Raw genomic sequence first — 24,792 nt, 5'->3', positions numbered from 1 at the left:
TCATCCCATGCAGAGGTAGTCACACCTGAGTGTTCCTTCATCTTTCGGTTCAGGGTGCGCAAGCCTGCAATGGCTCTTGTAAGGGACCCTTCCGGAGAAGTGTTGTTAGGGATGAAAGTACAACATTGGTCCTCAAACATGGCGCAAACCCATCCCCTCTCTGCCAACAGCATGTCCACCGCGATGCGGTTTCGGAATGCCTTGAATGAGGTGGCTGCCAATTGTTCTTTAATAGCTACAAATCAATGAATGAATCAGTCAAATTCCCCAATCTTTGCACGTTTTCGTGTATGTAGTTCATTCAAACTCCGCTGCGATTTGATTTACCAACTTATACTCATCTGGTACGCCCCTTGGTTGGCCAATTGCATCCAAATAGGTCACATCACCATCCCAGGAAGCACTTCGTCTTTTCCTGGAGAAATATTAGCGGGATCCGTGGGCATCAACTGCTCTTTGAATATCCCCTGCTATGGATGGAAAAATAGACACTGGTAAGGGAGGTGACACCAATGCACAAGTTCCAACTGTGTCTTTAAAAGAATCAAATAACATAGTACCCCCGCACCACCACCACACGTTTGCTGCGTGGCAGTAGTGTTCCTGCTTGGAGCACAGTTGTCTTACATCATGTTGGAGATAGGCTTTCCACTCTATTTTGTGTTCCTGAAAAATTCATACAAGTAAAGTTAGCTACTGCTACATCAGTAGAGAAGATAGCCTTATCCTAGTAGCCAATTATTTCCTAATTGGGTAATTCCTGTAACCGCTAAAAAGTGATCATCTATAGAGAGTTTTTCTTTTAACTTTATCAACGTTTATTCATCGAAGTTTCATTCTTAAATTTTTCTGAATGGCTAGCCTCAACGGGATTCCTTAGAACGGTAGATATACAGATTACAATAGTATAATAAGGATCTACCCCTTGAGAATACGGTCTTAAATTCAATTCTTCTCATGGATTATTGTTGCATCCCCAATTTGTCAAGTCAATAGTTAACTGAAACCCTACCGCTACGTGTTTTAATGAAAGTTTTTTCACATTTTTCAGTAGTCCAATCAGACCAATCTTATCCCGTTTCTGTTAGCAGTCCATTATTATTATTTATCGGTGTATATATTGGTGTATGCAAAGCTTTCACTGCAACGAAAACCACACAACACAAACCCACAATTTTTATTATCATCATGTACAATTTTTATCCATGCGATGATCATGTCGACCGAGAGACCCCTAATAGGGCAGGGTGGCTTTAGTTCTTCACTGGCCTAAAATGTTTTCAGATCCTGTTGATCTGCTCCCACCTAGTCACCAGACTTGCAGGGTGTTTCCAGGTGTTTTATGCTGCTGTTAGTGTAGTCAGCAGAACTTGGTGAGGGCCTTCCCACTTTGGAGAATTCCAGTGTTTCCTTTTTAGGCCCTGGATCAGAACCCAATTCCCCCGGGACAACGTGTTTGTCCTGTTGAAGAGAAGCACAATCGCTTTCTGGCAATGTCAATTCATTTCTTTTTTCCAGAGAAAATACAAACAAATTAGATAGGAGTTCAGCATACGTTGCGGGTTTTTCAGTAGATGTTGATGCTCTATTTTTCCAATATTGCGCAAATACATGGCACGTCGAAAAAGCATATTGACCGTCGGTGTAGATTGTCACTATTTTACCAGTCATTAACTTACATGCCTCAGTTAGGGCTACTAACTCAGCAGCTTGAGCTGAGTAATGAGATGGAAGTGGTTCAGATTTTAACACTGTGTCTAAAGTGACCATCGCATAACCTGTTTGTGTTTTTCTTAGATGACCCGTGAAAAGAATAATGCCGTTCTGTAGAGGTTGATCTTTTAGATCAGCTCCACACTTAGTTGTTTGCTCAGCCAGTTCCTGACAATCATGTTGTACACCATCATCAGGGAGTGGCATTAAGGTTGCTGGGTTTAAACTGGTTTAAGCCAAAAGATGAAGATATTTTTAAGTTATCTGCATACATCTGCATCCGCATACATGGAAAGTGGTGCAACTTATTTCTGCATGATTTGGAATCCACTTTCTACAATAATTTGTAAGTCCCAAGAATGGCATCATCTGTTTTTTTTCCCTTTTTTCTTTTTCCCCTTTTTTTTTTTCATGTTTCGGAGCGTGCAAGACAGCCATTTTTCCGTCCTCTAAAATAGTTCTTCCTTTTCCAATAAAATTATGACCTAAATATTTAACTTGTTCTTTTCACAACTGTAATTTGGTTTTGTTTACCTTGTGTCATGTTCCTACAACAATCATCTAACATACAACTTCCCCCTCTTCCTTCATCCACCTGCTCTTTACCTAGTCATGCCTGACTGTTATCTTTCCCCCTACATTCTCGGGCGAAATGCCCCTGCTTATAACAAACAAAGCAAAGTCCTTTCCTCCTCGCCTCTTCGCTATCATAATCTCTGATCCCCCTTCGTCCTCTATTTCTCTGATTTTCTCGTGTTCCCCTATCCTTTCCGCTCCAATCTCTTTTGAATACTGGGTACAGCTTAGCCCTATATTCTTGTACTGTTATTTTTATTACCCGCGTGCGTCCCCTTCCTTGCGTCTCGTTATCCTCAGCACGAGATATATTGATTCCACTCTGACTCACCCCCTCCCTTTTCTGTACCTCCTCACGCCAAACTCTGGCCTGTCGCAATTGCTTCCCTGGTGTATCGCGAGTACACTGTTTTTGTCGATCATGAATGGAGAGATCTCTTAACAATTCTCCCGTTTCCTTTACCCCAGCTAAATCTGGATCAAATTGATAGCGTTCTTCCCTTTTTCCTAAATACTTTGTATTCCCCGGGAACTTATGTTCCATTTGTTTTACCATATCGGGTGATTTCGACCTACTAGGTCTGGCTCCCCGTTTACTGCTCACTTTACTCATTGTCCGTTTGTTAGTAGTCACACAAAAAGTCAGAGATTATCTGGAGAAATGCTACGTGCTCGTTCACTTTCCCTGATGTCAAGCGTCTACCTTTTGACCTAGAGTCTCAGGAGGACATCAGCTTGGTGTTTAAATTTCACAGAATGTGAACAATTTTAGATCTCCTTCAAATACTCTCCACACACACACACATTCAATCAACTGTTAGTACGTCAGTCACAGGCCTGGTCGATTCACTGCCTCACTTGTTCGGACCCGAACCGTCCGGGAGTTCCGTTACCCGGACCGCACCGTTAAAACAACTGGTTTCCAATCTGCAGAAGTTACGTTATCTGCAGTAATGTTCTCTTGACTAAACTAAATCGGCAGAAGTTACGTTATCTGCAGTAATGTTCCAAATCTGCAGAAGTTACGTTATCTGCAGTGAACAACAGCGAAATAGCTAAGTCTCACACCGAAAACCGTCTAGGTGTCGTGGTACCCAAAATACTTCATGAAGTTTTATCTTACCCCTGGCAGTCCGTGTCCTCCTTCCTGGTTCAGTCGGATGGCGACCGGGCCGTGCATCGGGATGTCCCAGTGAGACTGGCCTCAAGATGAGGGTTTTTAAATCCTAATTGCTGTGCACAGTCTTCCTCCAGTCGTCACTGCTCCTCCCGCTCGGCTCAGTCCCCATCCGGCTCGAAGGACCACTTTGAAATGTCAAGGGAGAATCGCCCCAATGTGGAGGAGCGACTCACTCCTCGGCAAGTAGGAATTTGGACACGGACTCCAAACGGCAAGTTTCCGGCCAGGAGAGATGGAACCCCAGTGAACAGGTCTGATCTCTGAACCTCCAATTCTCCCCGGGCCTTTTATTGAGAATCATAAGTCACGTCGACATGTGCCGACACATTACAATCAATACAGAAATCAATACAGGTTTACACAATCGTTTCAAAGGTTCATAAAATGATCAAGGGTATGTGTATTCTGGTCCAGCCGGTGTTTGTCCGGTCCACATCCGCCTCCTTTCATGTTTATTTCGAGTGGAGTTTGTTCGGTTGCCCTGACCTGAGTGGTTGCCTCAACCTAGGTGCAGGTGGCTGTGTTGTTTGGTTCCCAGATTTGTTGGTTAATGAATGAACCGAAATTAGCAACAATATCTCATAATATAGTGTTGTGTGGTGTTAGTCTTTATTCTTTTGTAATGTTGAGTGATGTTTAGACTTTGTGTGATATTAGAGTGTTGTGATATTAGAGTGTTGTGATATTAGACTGTGTGTGATATTAGGTTTATTCCTGATTACATTTGATAACATGATTGCTCCTATAATATTCTTCACAGTGCCCCAGCAGTAGTCTGGTTGTGTTAAAACAAAAACCAAATTTTTAATAATTTTTTAAATTGGGTGTAAGACCAAAAAGTTGAGATTTATTTTGCCATTTATTTTAAAATGCCACATCAGATTTTAATAAAAGTGCTTTGGTTGGTTACCTGGGGTGGGCTCGTGTGCCCCAGCAGTGGTATGGTTGCGGCATAACGAAAACTGAATTTTTAATGATCTTTTGAAATGAGGTGTAAGGGTAAAAAGTTGAAATCTCATTGGCCTTTTATTTTGAAATGCTGCATCAGGTATAATTGAAAGTACTTTGGTTGGATACCTCAGGTCACCTAGTGTCCCCCAGCACTGGTCTGGTTGTGGGATTTTTAAAAAAAAAATTAAATTGGGTGTAATATCAGTTATTGATGCAGTTATCATTAATTTCTATTTCTATCTCAAATCAGGACGTTGCTTGGTGCAAATCTGAGACAGTTTGCATTCCCCCTGGGTGAATTCATGGTTGTCAGTCAGCAGAGAAGTTATTTTAAGTCCAAACTACTGATGTCCATGCGTTACAGTAATGTACCGTGATGCACAGTATAAAAAATAGAAAAAGAAAAAGAAAAAAAAAGAAATGTGTGGCAATTGTACATATTTCTATAAATTACAGATTGTGCATTCAGCAGCCAAAGACCTCTTCGCATTGTTCGTGCAAAGAAGGGTGAATAAAAGTATTCATACTGCAGCAATCAATTCTAAATTATATCATATTTGCAATTTTTTACATTTCTGTAATTTATAGGGCAAGCATCTCAAAGTGATGGGGCTGCCAGCCAAAGATCACATCACTTTCACTGCAACCACTGAACAGCGGACTTCTTGCAGCTGTTCATTACCAACGAGCACATCCACATCCAGCACATCCCAGATCACATCACTTTCACTGCAACCATTGAACAGCGGACTTCTTGCAGCTGTTCATTACCAACGAGCACATCCACATCCAGCACATCCCAGATAAGGATGGCAAAGACCGCTTTGCAGACAATTATTTTTAGCCAAAACCCAGCGGTCTTTACCACTCTCTAAAAATAAAATAAATTTAAATTTGACACCCACAGGAAAGAAAGTCACACAACTGCAGAAATTCCAGGTGTGAGACGTGTAGTGTTCCCTTGCACCAAAGCAATTGTTTTAGTATATACCACGCGCAAAAAAAAGGCTAATTTGCAGGCACACATACACACACACACACACACACACGCACGCACCCACTCTTGGAGTTGAGTCACCAAGGAAATGAAATGTATTTAGTAAATGAACCTTAAAAGCCAAACTTATTCCAATGCGTGTTCGTTTTTTGTACTGAAGAAGAAAAGGGTCAAATAGAGACAACAACTGTTTAGAGTTCCGAAATTTAGTTTCTTCGAGTTCTGGAGTTCAGGAAATAGTACAAAGACAGATATCTGGGCGGCTTTTTCTTAAGCTCACCAGAAAATGTACTCGGACGAGCACAATCAAAAAATGGCGCGCCTTTATCTCAGCCCAGCATCACAATATATAGGAGGTTTTTTATATCAAGGGTAATGTAGGTTGAATCGGTCGTCCTCGCTCCCTCCCACGGCACGGTCCACGTCCAAGGGAAGGTCCTCTCCAGGTTAGTCATCGTCTGGATGGTTGTTTCCCCTCTGGTCCCCAAGACTGGCATTCCACGGCTGGCCTTCTCCGCCGTCTCTTCTCCGGCATTCCCCAGTAATCTTGTCGGTGTGTAATACAATCTTTCAATCCCCCTGTCTGCCTCATTTAATGAGGCCGAAACATTTCTCACCATGAAAATGAAAACACAACCTGTGGTAACAAAAAATGCATGCGGCAAGAAATTTACTATGCCCCCAGTGGGGTCGATCCCAATCAAAGTTATATTAGACTACAAAAACTAACCAATTAACTATTGCCATCCACCGATTAAATTTTTTAACTAAATAATCGCAGAAATAGCGTAATTAATTGTAATCAATCACATTTTTCAACTTGTTTGTGAAGCTTGTATCAGATAGTCACTTGAATAATATATAATAATTAACGTAAACCCACCAATACCTAAGTGTATTTCAATCCCCAGACTGTTGTAATAGCTTGCTTTGAATATGATCTAAACGGTGGAATCATCACAGGCCTTGCCTCCAGAAACAATTTTCCAAATTATATATTTAGTTTTGCCGATAATCACCATAATCCATCAGTGTTGGTTCGCAATAATGTCCTAATGATATCCAGCTAATATGGCACAATATTAGAATTTGTCTTCGCAAATTGCCAAATATTCCTGAATTAAATAAAATTTAGTTCACTGAGTTCAAATATCTGAGTTAGAGATTACAAATTAACCCCTAGCTAATGCTCCAATTTTTACAGTTTTTAAACAACATTTTAATGCAACCCATTGAAATAGTAAGCATTTATGATAAAAATTTCCCAAACTATAGTTACGCAGATACCAAATTGAAACATTTTCCACGGGAAGAATAGGAGCTATCCAGGACGTAGACGGCTCCAAGCCCTCTGTAGTCTTTATCTCCCGTTGTCTCCCGAATGCCTCCCTCCACCTCCAGGCCGTGCCAACACGGATTCTGTCAACTAGGGGAGGGTGTAGAGACAGTAAAAACAATTGGGGAACTGTGGAGCAGAGCCCAAAATCAGTCAGGCCCCGGGTCCACAACCTCTCCGGCAGAGACGCACACAGAGCTACCTCTTCCGAGTGAACCGTCTGAAATGTAGTAATGTTCCGAAACAGAAGAATTTGTAGTGGGTGCTGAAATATGATACCCTGATAGTGATGCGGAGTAATCAATATCCGTGATAGACGTCTGAACCCAGCCAGCCTGCACCACATACCGCTTCACCATGGGGCCTAAATCTTTAGTATGATGACGCGCAACAATAGTCAATGTGATTTGTGGCTCGGCAAAAGTACACAATTTATACCATTTCCGCTGCTCCGGGACAAGGCACACATGTGAGGCAACGCCTGTAGACGGAGGAGAGCATGACATTTGCTCCCCCCCGACGGACGTGCACAGTCAAGTTCAGTCCCATCCAGAACTGGGGTACCAGTGGGGTGGTATATATATATAATATATTCCCCCCAACATTAAAATAAACATAAAAACATTGTTTATTCCCACAACTGCTTCCTATTTTCTAAATCACTTGAAAATCCCTTCAAATGCAACTCCTCCGCAACCATATTTGCTCAGTTTTTAAGGAGTACACTATAATTCAAGGTATCAAAAGCCTTTTAAGTTAAACAAAAACACTTGCAAAATGTTCTTATTTAATGCAGTTGATATTCCTTCCGTTAATTCCATAAGTCCCATCAATGTGGAGTGCGTACTTCAAAATATTGTATCGCTCTATAGATTTGTCTGACCTAATTATAAACAATTTCTTGAACATCTTACATCACAGCCATTGGCCTGTAGTTTGGAAAAAAATCATTTGTATCTCCATTTTTATAAACTGGAATAACTTTTGTCATTTTCTTTTTGCCTGGAACCCCCCTGAAATATATGATAGACCACAAATGGCTAATGGGTCAACAACTAGTTGACTTTTTTCCTTTCAATTTCCTAATCAACTTAGGGTTCCCAATAGTCACATTTCTTACGTCAGCGAGACACATGCTCAATACAGCCTTTGTGGTTCGGTTTCATATACTTTTCACCTCGAGTAATTTCATCGCCAATCATCTCCCGTAATTTCGTTGCTAATCATCCCCCAAAATTTTATACCAATCGGATTTTTACACTCCCACCCTTTCCCCATTTTTAATCAACTACGACTCGAGAAGTGTACAACTCTCAACGGAGCAAGGTCCCTTCTATCACAGATTTTCCCTGTTTTGGATTCTCCTCCCTGGACTACCAAAATATCAACAACTTCATTTTTCATTCACTCCAACCAATCAGGCAGTTTTATCTTTTCACCGTTTCCCCCTGTCCTGCTTCAGGGTTTAACGACTCGTTACATTCACTCACACAATCGCTCGGACTTTCACACGATATATTGTTTGCACCAAACACGTTACGTTAAGCATATTTTGTTGTGAGTGTGGGACACAAACCCCACGCTCTCCTTTTTATCAACACTCACCAGACACTAACACTGTACTTTTTCTTACACCCTCCTAATATTAAACAAGCACACCAATTGAGCATAATAAGACACAGATAAACAATGATAAACAACAACACAGTTGAACGCCGCACAACAACGGCCAAAAATCGCCACCAGACATATACAACTTAAACACAATTCGACAACTACACAACAAGTACACGTCACAATTAACACACACAGACAACAGCACAAACACATAACAGAGCAAGTGAACCACGACGGAACACCCATACATCAAGATATAGCCACAAACTGTCAATATCAGAACACCTTAAAATCTAACTATTGATTATATATTCCAGCAACCGGAACGATCCACTCGTCCCACGCCTCGGTCAATCACATATACCGTGACCGAGCGCTCTTTATCGAGGTTGCAGTGCATCAGCTCGTCAGCTGTGCACTTCCCGTTCTCTGTATGCCTCTGCGGCGACAGATAATAGCAATCCTAAAGATCCAATCTTTCCCAGCCTCAGTCAACTTATGTAGCGTTACTGAGCGTCACTTTATTGGGATCGCTGTGCACACGTCTGGTAGTCAGTCAGCTGTGCATCCCCTTCTTTGACTGCCAGACTCCCCCAAATTGACTCCGGGTGCTAATTTCCGTTGCCTGCCAGCAACAGTTGCCCCTACTTATTTCACCTGTGTACGCTTCCAATCTTACTCCTTCTACATAATATACAAATCATGCAACCATTCCTGAATTCCAGAAACATGCTCTCCCTTACCTTTGTTCTGATTGTCCAGGCCTGGAATATTGTAGTGTGAAGAACAAGCCGCAATGACTCCCTCCTTGAGAAAATCACGTCGGGGTCAGCAAAATTGTTGGAGTTGAGTCACCGAAGAAATGAAATGTATTTAGTAAATGAACCTTAAAAGTCAAACTTACTCCAATTTGTGTTCTTTTTTTTGTACTCAAGAAGAAAAGGGTCAAATAAAGACTCAACAACTGATTAGAGTTTCGATATTTAGTTTCTTCGATTTCTAGAGTTCAGGAAATAGTACAAAGACAGATATCTGGGCGGCTTTTCCTTAATCTCACGAGAAACTGTACTCGGACGAGCACAATCGAAAAATGGTTTATGGCTTTATCTCAGCCCAGCCTCACAATATATAGGAGGTTTTTTATGTCAAGGGTCATGTAGGTTGAATCGGTCGTCCTCGCCCCCTCCCACGGCACGATACACGTCCAAGGGAAGGTCCTCTCCAGGTTAGTCATCGCCCGTCTGGATGGTTGATTCCTGTCTGGTCCCCAACACTGGCATTCCACGGCTGGCCTTCTCCGTCTCTCCTCCGGCATTCCCCTGCAATCTAGTCAGAGTGCGAGTGCGTGTGCATGTGCGTGTGTATGTGCGTGTGTATGTGCGTGTGCTCCGATCTCAAATTGTTATGTCTTTCGGAATGTGTTATTGCGATAGCGTCCCTGTGACACTTCGAGTGCCCAATTTGATATGTTTGCATCTCTCCAACCAATGTGGAGAATGTGCTTTGTCATATTTGTCCATGAAGTGCTGTGAATGTGAGTGTAGGTCATGGAAATGCTATGTGTGCAAGTTTGTCTCACTACTGAAAATTTCAACAAAGTTCACACATTTAAACTTAGTACTATAAATTTAGCATATGAGAATAATATAATAAATCAGTAAACATCATGACTCCAATCCCAGTCATACCTATGCACTGTACTTCTAGTTTCCTTTGATAAATGATTCTTGCTTAAAATCAATGTTTAACATATTCAGTAAATATGAACCTGCTAAATTTAATAATCGACATTCTGTCCCGAAAGAGTTTAAAATAATGCCAGTAAGCGTAATATAATCCTTCAATACACATTTGTGCACACACTCACACTTTTGTATACACTTCATTTCAGCAGTTCAATGTTTTTTTATGCACAAATAAACAGTTGTTTTGTTATCAAAAGCACATTTTGTCATACGTTTTTAATCTTATCAAATTAAAGCGTTATTTAGATGTTTGAGCTGTAACAATGGCAAAAATACTGAAATTATGCTTGGAATGCATTTCTCAGGTTTTACCAAAAGCTCATTTTCTCAGTTTTCTTTCCCCAGAAATTGGAATTTTGATGAAATTTAGCTATCTTCTAATTGTGTTTGCTGAAGGATGGAAAAGGGTAGAAACAAACTTGTTTTCATCTTAAAGAAGAATTAATTAATTATTCCATGTTTATGTAGCATTAGAATACAATATTTTGTGGGCCTTGCAATTATAGGTCAAAATCGTGAAAAACGCTGGGATTGAGGGGTTCGATCCAGGCTGTGGTTAGTTAACTATGAATTCCCCTCCCATGCAGAAAAAAAAAAAATACAAAGCCTGGTGACATGGCAAAACATCCATTTAATTGGAAAACTAATCATAAATCTTTTAACTAAATAATCGCAAAGAAAATCTGTAATTAATCTGTAATTAATTGCGATTAATCACATTATCACATATTACATCTTTGATTTAACGTCAAATCACCAAATATGAAGTATATTTTAATTATATATATATATATATATATATATATATATATATATATCCATCCATCTTCTGTACCGCTTCTCCTCACTAGGGTCGCGGGGGGTGCTGGAGCCGATCCCAGCTATCTCCGGGCAGTAGGCGGGGGACACCCTCAACTGGTTGCCAGCCAAATTGCAGGGCACACAGAGACGAACAACCATCCGCGCTCACACTCATACCTAGGGGCAATTTAGAGTGTTCAATCGGCATGCCATGCATGTTTTTGGAATATGGGAGGAAACCCACGCAGGCACGAGGAGAACATGCAAACTCCACACAAGATGGCCAGAGCCGGGATCGATATATATATATACAGTGAACCCTCGGTTATCGCAGTTAATGGGGACCGAGACCACCCGCGAAAACTGAAAATCCGCGAAGTAGCGGCGCACCTTCAAAAATGCTTAAAAAAAAAAAGTGCGAAGTAGCGGCGCACCTTCAAAAATGCTTAAAAAAATAAATATATATAGATATATATATATACATATACGGGTAGAGAGAGAGAGAGAGAGTGACATTCATGTTATAACAAAAAAACAAAACAAATTATTTTTAAAACTTATGATTTTTTTATTCCCCAGCCATTATTTTTGTATTTATTTAATTACTTCGACTTTTACCTGCTGGTACGCCGTCCGGTGTGCCCTGTGAAATGAAAGGTGGCATTCTTCATTTATTTATTTATTCATTCATAACTGACAGCCTCGCGCTCCGCTCATGCCCGGGCGGAAGTTGTTCCTCTTCGGCTTAACTGCCACACACCCCGGCCGGTCTCCTCCGGAGCTCTCGCACGGTCCCGAGCGAAGCGAAATGTCGCCGCGCAAGTGCCCGGGCGGAAGTTGTTCCTCTTCGGCTTAACTGCCACGCACGCCGGCCGGTCTCCTCCAGAGCTCTCGCACGGTCCCGAGCGAAGCGAAATGTCGCCGCGCTCGTGCCCTGGCGGAAGTTGTTCCTCTACGGCTTAACTGCCACGCACGCCGGCCGGCCTCCTCCGGAGCTCTCGCACGGTCCCGAGCGAAGCGAAATGTCGCCGCGCAAGTGCCCGGGCGGAAGTTGTTCCTCTTCGGCTTAACTGCCACGCACACCGGCCGGTCTCCTCCAGAGCTCTCGCACGGTCCCGAGCGAAGCGAAATGTCGCCGCGCTCGTGCCCGGGCGGAGGTTGTTCCTCTACGGCTTAACTGCCACGCACGCCGGCCGGCCTCCTCCGGAGGTCTCGCACGGTCCCGAGCGAAGCGAAATGTCGCCGCGCTAGTGCCCGGGCGGAAGTTGTTCCTCTACGGCTTAACTGCCACGCACGCCGGCCTCCTCCGGAGCTCTGGTACGGTCCGAACCGCGCGAAATGTCGCCCCAAATCGTGCCCGGGGGAACGTGCTCTTCTTCGTCCACTCTCTTCTTCGTCCACTCTCCTCTTCGGCGCACGCCGGCCGTCTAACCGCTCCAGCGCCCCCTCGTGCCGCTCGGCGAAACTACAATGCCCCCGAATATTTTTTAGACCCACGAAGCACTGAAGCCGCGAAAGGTGAAGCGCGAAGTAGCGAGGATTCACTGTATATATATATATATATATATATATATATATATATATATATACCCGCTGATGACACACAGCTGTATATTGCCGTGTCTCCGGATGACACAAAGCCTATCGATACCCTTTTAAATTGCATTTTAGATATTAAGTCATTGATGGCAGAGAATTTCCTACAGCTCAATCAGGACAAAACAGAGGTTTTAGTTATTGGTCCTGAAGGTCAGAGGGAAAAACTTTTACCAAAACTACAAGATTAAAAATCATCACAATTTGTGAAGAACCTGGGCGTCATTTTTGACTCTGAGCTCAGTTTTTTTCCTCATATTAAAAATTTAACCAAGATTGTTTTTTATCACCTTAAGAATATAGCCAGAGTCCGCCTGTTTCTCTCTCAGGCTAACACGGAGGTGCTGATGCATGCTTTTTTTTCCTGCCGCCTAGATTATTGTAATGCCCTGCTCTCTGGTCTTCCCAAAAAGAGTATTTCTAGGCTACAACTACTTCAGAATTCAGCCGCACGGGTGCTGACGAGGACCAGAGGGCGGGCACATATTACACCAGTTTTAAAATTGCTGCATTGGCTCCCCGTGTGTTTCAGGTTTGATTTTAAGGTGCTTCTATTAGTTTTTAAATGACTTAACGGTCTTGGGCCATCTTATTTATCTGACCTTCTTTCTCGTATCAACCCTCGCGGACCCTGAGGTCCTCTGGCACCGGCCTATATATATATATATATATATATATAAATATATATATATATATATATATATATATACATATATATATATAATTTATTAGGGGTGCTACTACTTTATAGTTTATTGAAGCTACTTACATTTGTTTAAACTCAAAAGCACATTTTTTTCATTTAATTAAATCTATTTTAGCAACACCTGACTCGTTTTCTGCTGCGCGTACATAGCAACATTTAAAAAAAACAGCACCATGAAAAAAAACAAGAATATTGTTTGAATACAAAATAAATTACCTGAGAAATGACCCATATTCTGTGGTGCATTCTAAGCAACAGATTACAGTATATTTGGCAAATAAACAGCTCCTTAACAAATACAATTTAGACTATAATTATCTTGTGATGTATATATTCAGCACCATTAACTTATTAAACAAAAACAGGACCTTGAATTTAAACTCTTGGGTTAAAGATATAGGCTATGTATGGTGTGTAAAAAAATACTCAAATATTTATTAGAACATTTATTTATTATATGTTAAATTCAAAATATTTTTCTGCAATTCATATTTATCAGTCAAGTATACATAAAAAACAATTATCTCCCTTAATATCATATAATTTGAAACATCATTGTTTTTAAAATTTGAATCATTGTCACACAAAGTCATCCAAATGCAGTACTGTATCATCATGGGTGCTTGACTGTATTTTCAGAATAGGCAGAAAATAAACACTTTAACCCTTGAAATATTTTTTTAAACCACTGTACTTTGTATACAAATGAAGATGTATTGGAGTGCATTGTACAACTACAAAGTATTTTAAATTAAATAAATAAAATAAAACAGGTATCGTTGCGTTTGGGCGCACTAATTTCCATCCTCCGCAACTTCTTTCAGACTTTTCTGGTTAAATCATCAGTCGTGTCTGAATAACGTTGCATTTGAGGTCCCACTCCGCAGTGACGTTAAGTGCCGTAACGGTCAGCTGGCACAGCGGGGGCTGACAAAGCCGCTGCTATTTTGACTCTTGTCTTGTTGTACAAATCAGGAATTGCAGTATTGGTATTGCAGTATTGGTGAAATAGGTCCGCGCAGGAACCTTAGAACGTTCCACTCATTTTCACATTGAAGTGATGTCGGCGTAAATGTGACCATGTTTGTTGTACTTCCACCGATGTAGTGAGCATTGTGTGACACTTGCGACCAACTGTTGAAGTTGTAGTCCACGGCACGCTTTCCGTCTGGTGCATACCTGAAAACTAAATTACTTCCAAACGCTAGACGTGAAGTTTGGTGGAGCTTCTTCCGCTTCAGGTATGCTTTATAGCCACGTTGCAACCGCTAGCGATCTTCACGTGTAGCTTGAGCCAAAATGAATGTGGGAGGGGCAGTAACGTACAGTGAATGGGTCTGCGCTCGCCAATCCAGCATATAAAAGACGAAGTAGGCAGCGTTGCTCCTCATCGTCATAACATTTTGCGTATTGTTCGATCCAGTGCGCACTGAACCGTGACCACTGTATCGAAACATTCAATACAGATACACGTATCGTATCACCCCTATTTGATATAGTTGTAAATATTCAGTGTTCCAGTTGAAGAAGCTGTTCATGTGTTCATCTTACCCATAATTCATCATCAATGTCAGTGAATATGACTGTATTGACCATTGCACCGGGCTAATGAGACTGTTGGCAAATTTTAGCGTTGGTATGCTGTACCATACTTTGCTGATGACTCCAGGTTCACACCACATGGCGATGAAGCAGCAGTTCCGGCATGTTTTGTAGACACGCCGTAATGGCCCTTCATGGAAGCAACAGGTCATCACAGATTGGGGGTTGTTTAAACTCTTACTGTAGCAAACCCAGCCAGAAAACCGTACTGATATTCCACAAAAGTTTTTATTCCTTATCGTTGTTTCCATTGTAGACACACCGTAAGAGCTACAGCATGAAACAAACAATAATGAACATAAATGAGAGCTCTTAACAGCATGCAAATAATCCATTAAAACAATTTTAACCGTAGATGAGAAAAATAAAGTTGCAACAAAAAAGCCCAACACTGCAACATCAACTGATAGACACGATCATTAGAGTGACCGCAGTTAATTAAAACATGAAACACGTACATTGGTAAATCAGGTCAAACGAAATAACGATGAAACAAGAACATGTTAATACCTCGTGCTTGCCGCCACAGAATCTCCGTTACATTGCATAAAACTATTTTTAGATCAGCAATGTCTCAATTGTTAAACTTTTCCTTTTCCCGGTTTCCTCTGGAAGTGCTTCCTTAAATTGTGTAAAGCTGTGACTTGTGGATTGGCACTTCCTGAATGTTCCGGAAGCGCACCAAAATAAAAACACATAGCCTAAGAATTACAACTCAGATTAAAGTATGGCACTAAATTTGACAGTAGAAAACAAATACATGTCAAAAGTAAAAAACAAATGAACATTTATATGAGTCCTTTACACTTCATCTGTAAACGTGCAGAAAAGGTCGCGGACGTTACAGAGCACAAGGGCTTGTCTCTCGTTGGCTGCAGGCTGCAAAGTACTCCCTTAGTATGCCTTGGACATCGGTGGATGAATAAAACAGAGGTGGAACCTTTGCGACCAACTGATTTATTTGACACAAGCTTGCAGGTCGACAACGGTGAGCAAAATCAGACATGCACACGGCGGCCAAAAAAAGTATCACAGCTGTATAAAACCTGAGATCATGTTAGATGATGCAGGTATCTTAGAAAATAATTCAAGCCACCTATATGTCAAAATAGAACAAATTGCCATGATCTGTGTTTGTTGTTTTTGGTTTAGTATTTAGGTTCATGTTTTTCCTTGTGTGTGTCTTGTCAAAAACTGATTATGTCCACTTGTGCTTGTCGTCCCATTCCCTAGTGTGAACAAATCAGCACCCACAACCCTTTGTGTCTTGTCCAGGTGTTCCTCATTGTCTTGTTAATTTGTTTGAAGTTAGTTCCCTGTTTGCTTTCAGTTCTTGTCGGTTCATTATCCATGTCTACATCAGTTGTGCTCCTTGTCAAGTTAAGTCACAAGCCTCTGACTTTGTGTTTGGTTAGTTTCTTATGTTCCATGTTGTTTTGAACTTTAGTATTTTTTTTATTTTCCCAGTGTCTTGTTTGCCTTTTTGTTTTCTTTACATTAAATTCCCAGTTAAGTTACTTCTGCCTCGCTTCCCTGTGTTCGGGTCCTCCTACACCACCAAGGAAAACCTGACACAAATAATTAATATTAAATATCAGATATTCTATTAGATATTTCTGACACGAATGAAATCAGCCCTGGTTTGTTATTTTTGTTTCAGCACACAGGTAATTTTAAGCAAAACTAATTATTCTCAATGTCTCAATGCAATCTGGGGAAGTATGGATTCCATATGGTCCACTCATGAATATTGGAAAACATAATTTTCATAAAACACAAAATATTCTAGTTGCCTGACGTCTGAAACGCTTGTAAACTACACCCATGTTTGGACTTGCGAATAGAGCGTACCTGTGCCTGCAGCATCTTGTCAAGGATGAGTGTGTCAGTAAATGCTTCAAAGTACACTATAGTAGAACAACTGAGTGTGCACACGCGGCACGCTGCTGAAACTGTAAAGGAAGTGGGAATAGTGCATGTCCTGTTTGTAGATTAAACTGGGACGTAAAGGAAGGAATGAGTGTAGAAAGGTAATGTGTATGTGTGGTACACAACAGCATCATTGTGTGCGCTGAGACGGTGAGAGACGTGCACATTGCTTATGCGTACAGCTTAGCGGGACAATTGGTTGCATGTGATCGTCAATGAAAGGCATTGGTTGACATGCTGGTCATGTAACGCAGAAATCGTCTGATCGGTGGCCGTATAATCTGAGGACACATCACAATGGCTAATGATCAGTGTGTGAATAGGAAAAACGTGACAGACAGTAATGGTTTTCTTCTTTTCACTTGCAGTCGGACATGCTGCGGTCCCTTTCCACCACTCGTCCAACAGTCAACAACGAAGATCTCCTTAAGGTCAAGAAGTTCACAGAGGACTTTGGGATGGAGGGCTGAGTGAAAGATTTACTTGACTTTAAATGAGTCAAACTGTTGCAAACACACCTCTGCCATGGTCATCATTGTACTATCCCATTATATCACCAATTGGTTCATTGCCTCTCTTGCGTTTAAAGAGAAAAAAACACTGCATTGGTTTTTACCTAAGAATCATCCACTCTACTTGTTTTGAATTCTTGAGAGGACAGCCCAGATGCTGCAAAAGAAAAGTTTGTGTGACTCCATATTTTAGATGATGTGCCATTAAAAATCTTCAGTTACAATACAACACGTGACAAGTGTTACTAAATGATTCTACAGTTTGTTGCATTTTGGTTCACTTTGGATTGAAGGAGAATGACAGTTTTATTTAATGCCATTCATCCATCCATTTTCTATCGCTTCTGCGGTCGCGTAGGCAGCAGCTTCAGCAGGGAAACCCAGACTTCCCTCTCCCCAGCCACGTCTTCCAGCTCTTACGGGGGGATACCCAGGTGTTCCCCAGCCTGCCTGGAGACATAGTCTCTCCAGCATGTCATGGGTCATCCTCCAGGCCTCCTGCCGGTGGGACATGCCCGGAACACCTCACCAGGGAGGCATCCAGGAGGCATCCTAATCAGAAGCCCGAGCCACCTCATCTGGCTCCTCTCAACGTGGAGGAGGAGCGGCTCGAATCTGAGTCCTTCCCGGAGGGTCGAGTTTCTCACCCTATCTCGAAGGGAGAGCCCAGACACCCCGCAGAAGAAACTCATTTCGAACGCTTGTATCCGAGATCCTGTTCTTTCGATCAGGACCCATAGCTCGTGACCATAGGTGAGGGTAGGAACGTATTGACTGGTAAATAGAGAGCTTAGTTTTTTGGCTCAGCTCCCTCTTCACCACGACAGACCGATACAGTGTCTGCATCACAGCAGACGCTGCACTGATCCACCTGTCCATCTCTCGCTCTATCCTCCCCTCACCCGTGAACAAGACCCCAAGATACTTGAACTCCTCCACTTGGGGAAGGATCTCGTCCCCAACCCGGAGAGGGCACTCCACCCTATTCCGACAGAGGACCATGGTCTCAGATTTGGAGGTGCTGATCTTCATCGCAACAGCATCACACTTGGCTGTGAACCACTCCAGTGAGAGTTGGCGATCACGGCTTGAATAAGTACCACATTGTCTGCAAAAAGCAGAGATGCAATACTTAGGCCACCAAACCTGACCCCCTCGTTGCCTCGACTGCGCCTTGAAATTCTGTCCATAAAAGTTATGAACAGAAACGGTGACAAAGGGCAGCCTTGGTGGAGTCCAACCCTCAATGGAAACAAATCCGACTTACTGCCAGCAATGCAGACCAAACTCTGACATCGGTGGTACAGGGACCGTATTAATGGGCTTGATACATGTACTCCCGAAGCACGCTCCACAGGACTCCCTGAAGGACACGGTTGATCGCCTTCTCAAAGTCCACAAAACACATGTAGACTGGTTGGGCAAACTCCCATGCACCCTCGAGGACCCTGTAGAGAGTGTAGCGCTGGTCCACTGTTCCACGGCCAGGACAAAAACCACACTGCTACTCCTGGATCTGAAATTCGACCTCCAGACGGATCCTCCTCTCCAGTACCCCTGAATAGACCTTACCAGGGGAGGCTGAGGAGTGTAATTCCTCTGTAAATGGAACACACCCTTCGGTCCCCCTTTTAAAGAGGGGGACGATCACCACAGTCTGCCATTCCAGAGGCATTGTCCCCGATGTCCACGCAATGTTGTAGAGGCGTGTCAACCATGAGAGCCCCACAACATCCAGAGAGCCACCAGGTGGTATCAGTTGACAGCTCCGCCCCTCTCTTCACCCGAGTGTCCAAAACATGGGGCCGCAAATCCGACAAAGTCGATCATCAAACTGCGGCCTACGGCGTTCTGGTGGCAAGTGCACATATTGACACCCATATGTTTGAATATGGTGTTCGTTATGGACAATCCATGACGAGCACAGAAGTCCAGTAACAGAACACCACTTGGGTTCAGATTGGGGGGTGCCGTTCCTCCCAAATCACGCCCTTCCAGGTCTCACTGTCTTAACCCACGTGAGAATTGAAGTCCCCCAGCAGAACGAGGGAGTGTCCAGGGAGAGTGCTCTCCAGCGCACCCTCCAGAGATTCCAAAAAGGATGGGTACTCTGAACTGCTGTTTGGTGCATAAGCACAAGCAACAGTCAGTACCCGTCCCCCCACCTTAAGGCGGATAGAAGCTACCCTCTCGTCCACCGGGGTGAACCCCAATGCACAGGCGCCAAGCCGGGAGGCGATCAGTATGCCCACACCTGCTCGGCGTCTCTCACCTTGGGCAACTCCAGAGTGGAAGAGTGTTCAACCCCTCTCAAGAGGAAAGGTACCAGAGCCCAGGCTGTGTGTGGAGGTGAGTCCGAATATGTCAAGTCGTAACCTCTCTGCCTCACACACCAGCTCGGGCTCCTTCCCTGCCAGAGAGGTGACATTCCATGTCCAAAGAGCTAGTTTCTGTAGCCGGAGATCGAAGGGTCAAGGTCCCTGCCTCTTGCCGCTACCTGGCTCGCAATGCACCGAACCCCTTTGGCCCCTCCCGCAGGTGGTGAGCCCATGGGAAGGGGGACCCACCTTGCTCCCTGGGTGCAGGCCCGGCCTACCAGGCGCTCGCCGACTGGCCCCACCTACAGGCCTGACTCCAGAGGGGGGCCCCGGTGACTTTTTTTATTCAATGCCTGCTTCGTAATAGACATATGTTATTTGGAGTTATTTTATGTTTTCATTTGTAGATCATTGCTGAATTGGTTGCATCTATGCATATTTGGCATTTTGCTGTTAATGGGTGATACTTTTAAATATCAATCAAAAATTAATGAATACATTGCATACTCATCCTACAGCATCCACTATTTGATTTCACTTAATTATACGACAGAACAAAGAGTTGTTTAGTTGTTGAGTCTAAGTTCCTCCCTCTTGGTAAAGGCTCAAATGCACTGCATTGGACTAGCTACAAACTGTTTCAACTTCATTTATATTTATCCTGTTGTTAGCTACTGTAAATTGACTGAAAGCTGGTTCCTCATTGGACCAAGTATATTTCTCTCTGACCAGGATACAATCTCATCTGGAAGGGTGGACTATGTATGCTCTGAGTCCATCATTATATTCATGTGGAAGAGCAACTCACTGAAGGTTAATCATTATTCATTATTCGGCTTATGTTAACATTTAAAGCGCGTTAATAAAAAAGGAGCATTTCAGTCATTTGGACACTTTTTGACATGGTTTGTTTCATCAAGAACAAGTATTGCTTCATAAACTTGTGAATATCAGCTGTGTTAGGCAAATCTGCCATTTACTTTATTTTAGGGGCATCAAGATGAAGTCAATGGGGAGGAAAACCTACAGTGAATACTTTGCCCATTAGTTTGGAATTTCAGGTAAAAAACCTTCAAAATATGATGATCCATTCTAAACTCTCACACACACACACGACCACCCTTACCTTGCAGAACAGCAACGTGATGTGTTTTTATATATCCTATCCAGTATTATTTTCCATTGCACTAACTATTCTCTTATTTATCTAATTTATATATCTATCTGAATTATTGTTGTATTGCACTGGAGAGGGGAGCTCTCTAATCTCGTTGCACACTTGAGTACAATGACAATAAAGGGATTTCTGATTCTGATTCTGATAGGTGTTACCCGTAAGGATGTATATATTGACCTTGCCTCTCGGGCCAACATTGTAGAGTGTAAGTGAAGAGAAACCACGTTAAATCAGTTGTCAAGTGGGGCTACAATAAAATAAATTGGGAGTTCTTTTACCAAAATAACACAATTCACAATTGACTTCTGTATATGGACAATGGTACAGCTATTGACTCATATGATAAATACTATGGCAAGCTTGAATTAAGGAGGGAAAAAAAATAATGAATGGGAGGTAAGGGAGAAATGGGACGTCTGGCATATAAGCCTGAAAAGGTGGTAATAATAACGAGACTGTGGCAGGCTTGATGATATGCAGTTGGCCAGGGTTCACTAACATTTTGTATGCACCAAACTGAAGCCCTTGTGAGCTGCAAAGTTGACAATTGCGTTTGGTCAGCGGTCTCATGTGATGAGCAGGGCAAAGGAACTTTGATTTGTTGGCAGTTAAAGCAAGTGAAAAAATAAAGAGGAGGCAGCTGGAAGCAAGAAGCAAAAGCTTACCACGGTTCTCATGGTCCGTACTCCTTGCGGTCTCAGAGTTTCATCAGGACACTGGCTGGTTGACCTGGTCTTCGGGCAAGGAACAGAGCCCACTGCTTCAGGATGTCCTCCGGAAATCTGGCTCATCACTGCAATCATGGTTGCTTAAGGGACAATAAAACAGACTGAAGCTAGTTGAAAGCCCACATCCGGAGGTTTCGGGTGGGACTTAGCGCTCGTGGGAGTGCAATAAAAACTGTTCGAGAAAAAAGAAAAGAAAAAAAAGGAGCCCTTATCTACTCAAGACAGGCACATGTCTAAGTATCCTCAACTTGAATTTCAGGCGAGATTAAATTAATTAATTTATTATTTATTAATTAAATTAATTAACTTAGATTTTAACCTCTTGAATTGTCCTTTTAAAACATTCGTGTATTCCACAATTTCTAACTTGCATGCATTCATGCATTGGATGGAAACATCTCATGTTTAGCCCTATCTGAAGTTCAGGCGACTAGGATTTGACAATATGTTAGGTCATAACATGACCAGGAAAATTATATTATGGCCAAGCGAATTAATCAATGCAAAATTAGCAGGATAAGTACAGTAAACATTACCGAACGATACATTCATCCAAATATATTTCATTTCAATGTCATTTTGATAGATTAAAAACTGCACAGAAAGCTTTTAAAGTGCCCATGTCAAGTCCTTGGGGTGGGTCTTGGTCCAGCAATGCCAACTTGGTTGGAGTTGCCACTACACTGGTTTGGGAGCTTTATTAGGAGTTCTCTAACTTACAAACTGGAGATATGCCACTATGTCTAGATCCAGGGCAGTTCGAATACAACATATTGTAAGAGTTTCCCAGGTGAAGAAGTATGTCTCCATTTAGTGCAATTGTTCCTCAGTTTTAGCAAGCCTTTGACAAAGAAAGATGCAGGAAATCCCTGACAATTCTCTTGCTTTGGAATTAGACTGGAGCAGACCTTGTTTGGTAGTCTGGCTGTGGTTAGTTTTGGTGAATTTGACATTTTCCACTTGAGGCATATTCATTGCAGTACCGTATTTGCGTTAAAGGATAATGTAATCATGGCAGTCATGATCTAAACAGAGCAAAGGGTAGACTGCTAGGAGCCACCAGCATGACTTTTGTTGTCCCGGCATGAAAGTCCATTGTTTCAGAGGTGTCTCATTCACACCTCTTTTGTTGCAGCCTTGATCCAATCTTCCTGCAGTCCTCTCCTGAGGGTCTTGTCATTAGCATGGTCTAAACTTCGGTTACACTTAAAGGATTTCATACATTTGACTATTAAAGGAATATAAGAGTTTGAGCTTAACATAGTTCATTAGATGTTGCTGCATCCAGTGTATGAAAATGTGATACTGTAAAATGCTGAGAGTGTGTGTGTGGGTGAAACTGTGTGTGTGGGAGCATAAGCAACAGAATGGGGGTTGCGGGGGTTGTGCAAGGATGGAATGTTGCAGGATCACCAGAAGGAGGGGAAAGCCGAGATGAACAAAGCACAACCAGGAGGAGTCGCCACGGGATTCGGCGGGAGAAGAAAGACCAATGAGAGCAAGCTAAAGTTAACTGCAGGATACACATAGCCAATAGAATCATGCCTGTGCCATTTGCATATTGTATAGTATGAATCATTACTGGGCAACTCGGAGAGTACATTCGCTGGTGGCAAGAGAGGTGTAGAGTTGTATTGAGAGGGACTCGAGACCCAGGTGCCATGTAGAAATCTGTGTATTGGGAATAAACCCACTTGTGCGTGAAAATGCCGGCTTCCTGATACCTTTCTATTGCAGAACGAGCGCGCATATTGTTGGATGAGTGAGAGTTGGGTAAGGTCGCGAATTGGAGTCAGATTACTAATTTGAGTTTACATTGGGTTAAAATTAAATTCTAACATTGATTTAAAAGATAAATTCCAACAGCGTCCATATGAATAAAAGAAAATGGCTGGACATCTTTAGTAATTTACTCTTGATGGGCATAACAAGGGATGATTTTATCACCAGGAATTTGTTTGTGTTGATTTTGAACTGAACAGAAGATGTTTTGTTTAACTCATAGTTACATTGAGTTCTCTACAACAAAGGAATTTAAATGTGGGTTAATAACTGTCAGGTTTAATCACCTGAGCATTCTCTGAACACAGACAATGAATAACGAACGGAGGTGTGCTCAGTTACAGGTCCAACTTCGTTCTGAGGCACACTCCACCGAGCCCTCTATTTTATTGGGGAATCCCTCGCTATATAATGTATTTGCACGAAAGACAAAGGGTGGGAATAATGTAATCATGGTATTCATTAATGTTAACACAAAACAAGGTAGTTGTAGACTGAGAGGAGCCACCATCGTGACTTTCGTTGTCCCAGCATGAAAGTCCATTGTTTCAGAGCTGTTTTGGGCACACCTCCTTTATTGCAGCCTTGATCCAATCCTCCCGCATTCATCTCCAAATGGTCTTCTCATCACCATGGTCCAAACGCAGGTCACACTGTGGAATAATTCCTATGCAATACTAATTGAGTAAAATATGGGATAACTTATATATATATTCAGCCTAACATTTCCCTCCTGTTTATCACATATTTGCTCAAATCTTTTTTTTTTCACAAATCCATACGACAGAAACTTCAGTTAGATTTTTGTCTGTAGGACCATTTTTATGAAAACAAATACATTTACACTCAGAGGCAATCTTAATTAATCACAGTTCCCAGGCTCTGGGAACAATTCAAGCAGGTCATAAACCATGTCATCTTCAACATCACCAGTACCTTCATGATCAGGGCCAAGCAAAGGATACATTTGAGCCATCTGGTTCTCCATGGGCAATACTGTTGTGGTTATCTATATGTTCAATAGAGAACGCAGACACGGAATACAACAGCATCCTCAAAAGGTCAAGAATGCTGCAAAAACAGCGGTTGACACCAAATCGAGGACACCAGGGATCTCTATTGTCCAAAGACATTCATCCAGGAACTTGACATGGTGGCGTCAAGACCAGTTTGTCCTTTCATTTTACCAGACTCTTGTCTTAAGACCTTCTAATCTCGTTGCACACTTGAGTACAATGACAATAAAGGGATTTCTGATTTCTATGGCCCTGGTGAGACTACCACCCGCCGCTGTGTTGTTGGGAATAAATGTGCAACAACATTGTTCGTTCAAACCCTTTCTGCGTCCAATTACCCAATTTTTTGCACGTTGTAATGGATTCAGCTGACCTGACTGCGTTCTTCGTTTGAGGACTCAAATCCTGCTGTCAATTGATCTACTAATTTATGCTTAATACACCAAGGGGAACACCATTGGCTTCAATGTATGTTGAATAATTTAGGCCGTGCAACTCTGCTTTCTCTTT

General features: G+C 42.3%; 1 protein-coding gene across 2 annotated transcripts in view; it reads left to right on the top strand.

Annotated features, from left to right (window-relative positions):
• LOC148335920 (vacuolar protein sorting-associated protein 4A) overlaps positions 1–24,792 on the top strand; it is a 173,045-nt gene that overhangs the window by 143,338 nt on the left and 4,915 nt on the right. The window contains exon 11 of one of the 2 annotated variants that reach the window (XM_088298435.1): positions 17,118–17,180. In XM_088298435.1, the coding sequence (XP_088154561.1) occupies positions 17,118–17,180 (63 nt within the window). Of the gene's footprint in view, positions 1–17,117; positions 24,403–24,792 lie in introns of those variants that run through there. The other variant, XM_088298433.1, reaches the window with a different exon arrangement.

The sequence above is a fragment of the Idiotropiscis lumnitzeri genome, chromosome 6 (genome assembly GCF_059441095.1).
Source record: "Idiotropiscis lumnitzeri isolate Australia: NSW breed Sydney's pygmy pipehorse chromosome 6, RoL_Ilum_1.0, whole genome shotgun sequence".
NCBI lineage: Eukaryota > Metazoa > Chordata > Actinopteri > Syngnathiformes > Syngnathidae > Idiotropiscis > Idiotropiscis lumnitzeri.
This window is presented reverse-complemented; position numbering and strand designations above follow the sequence as displayed.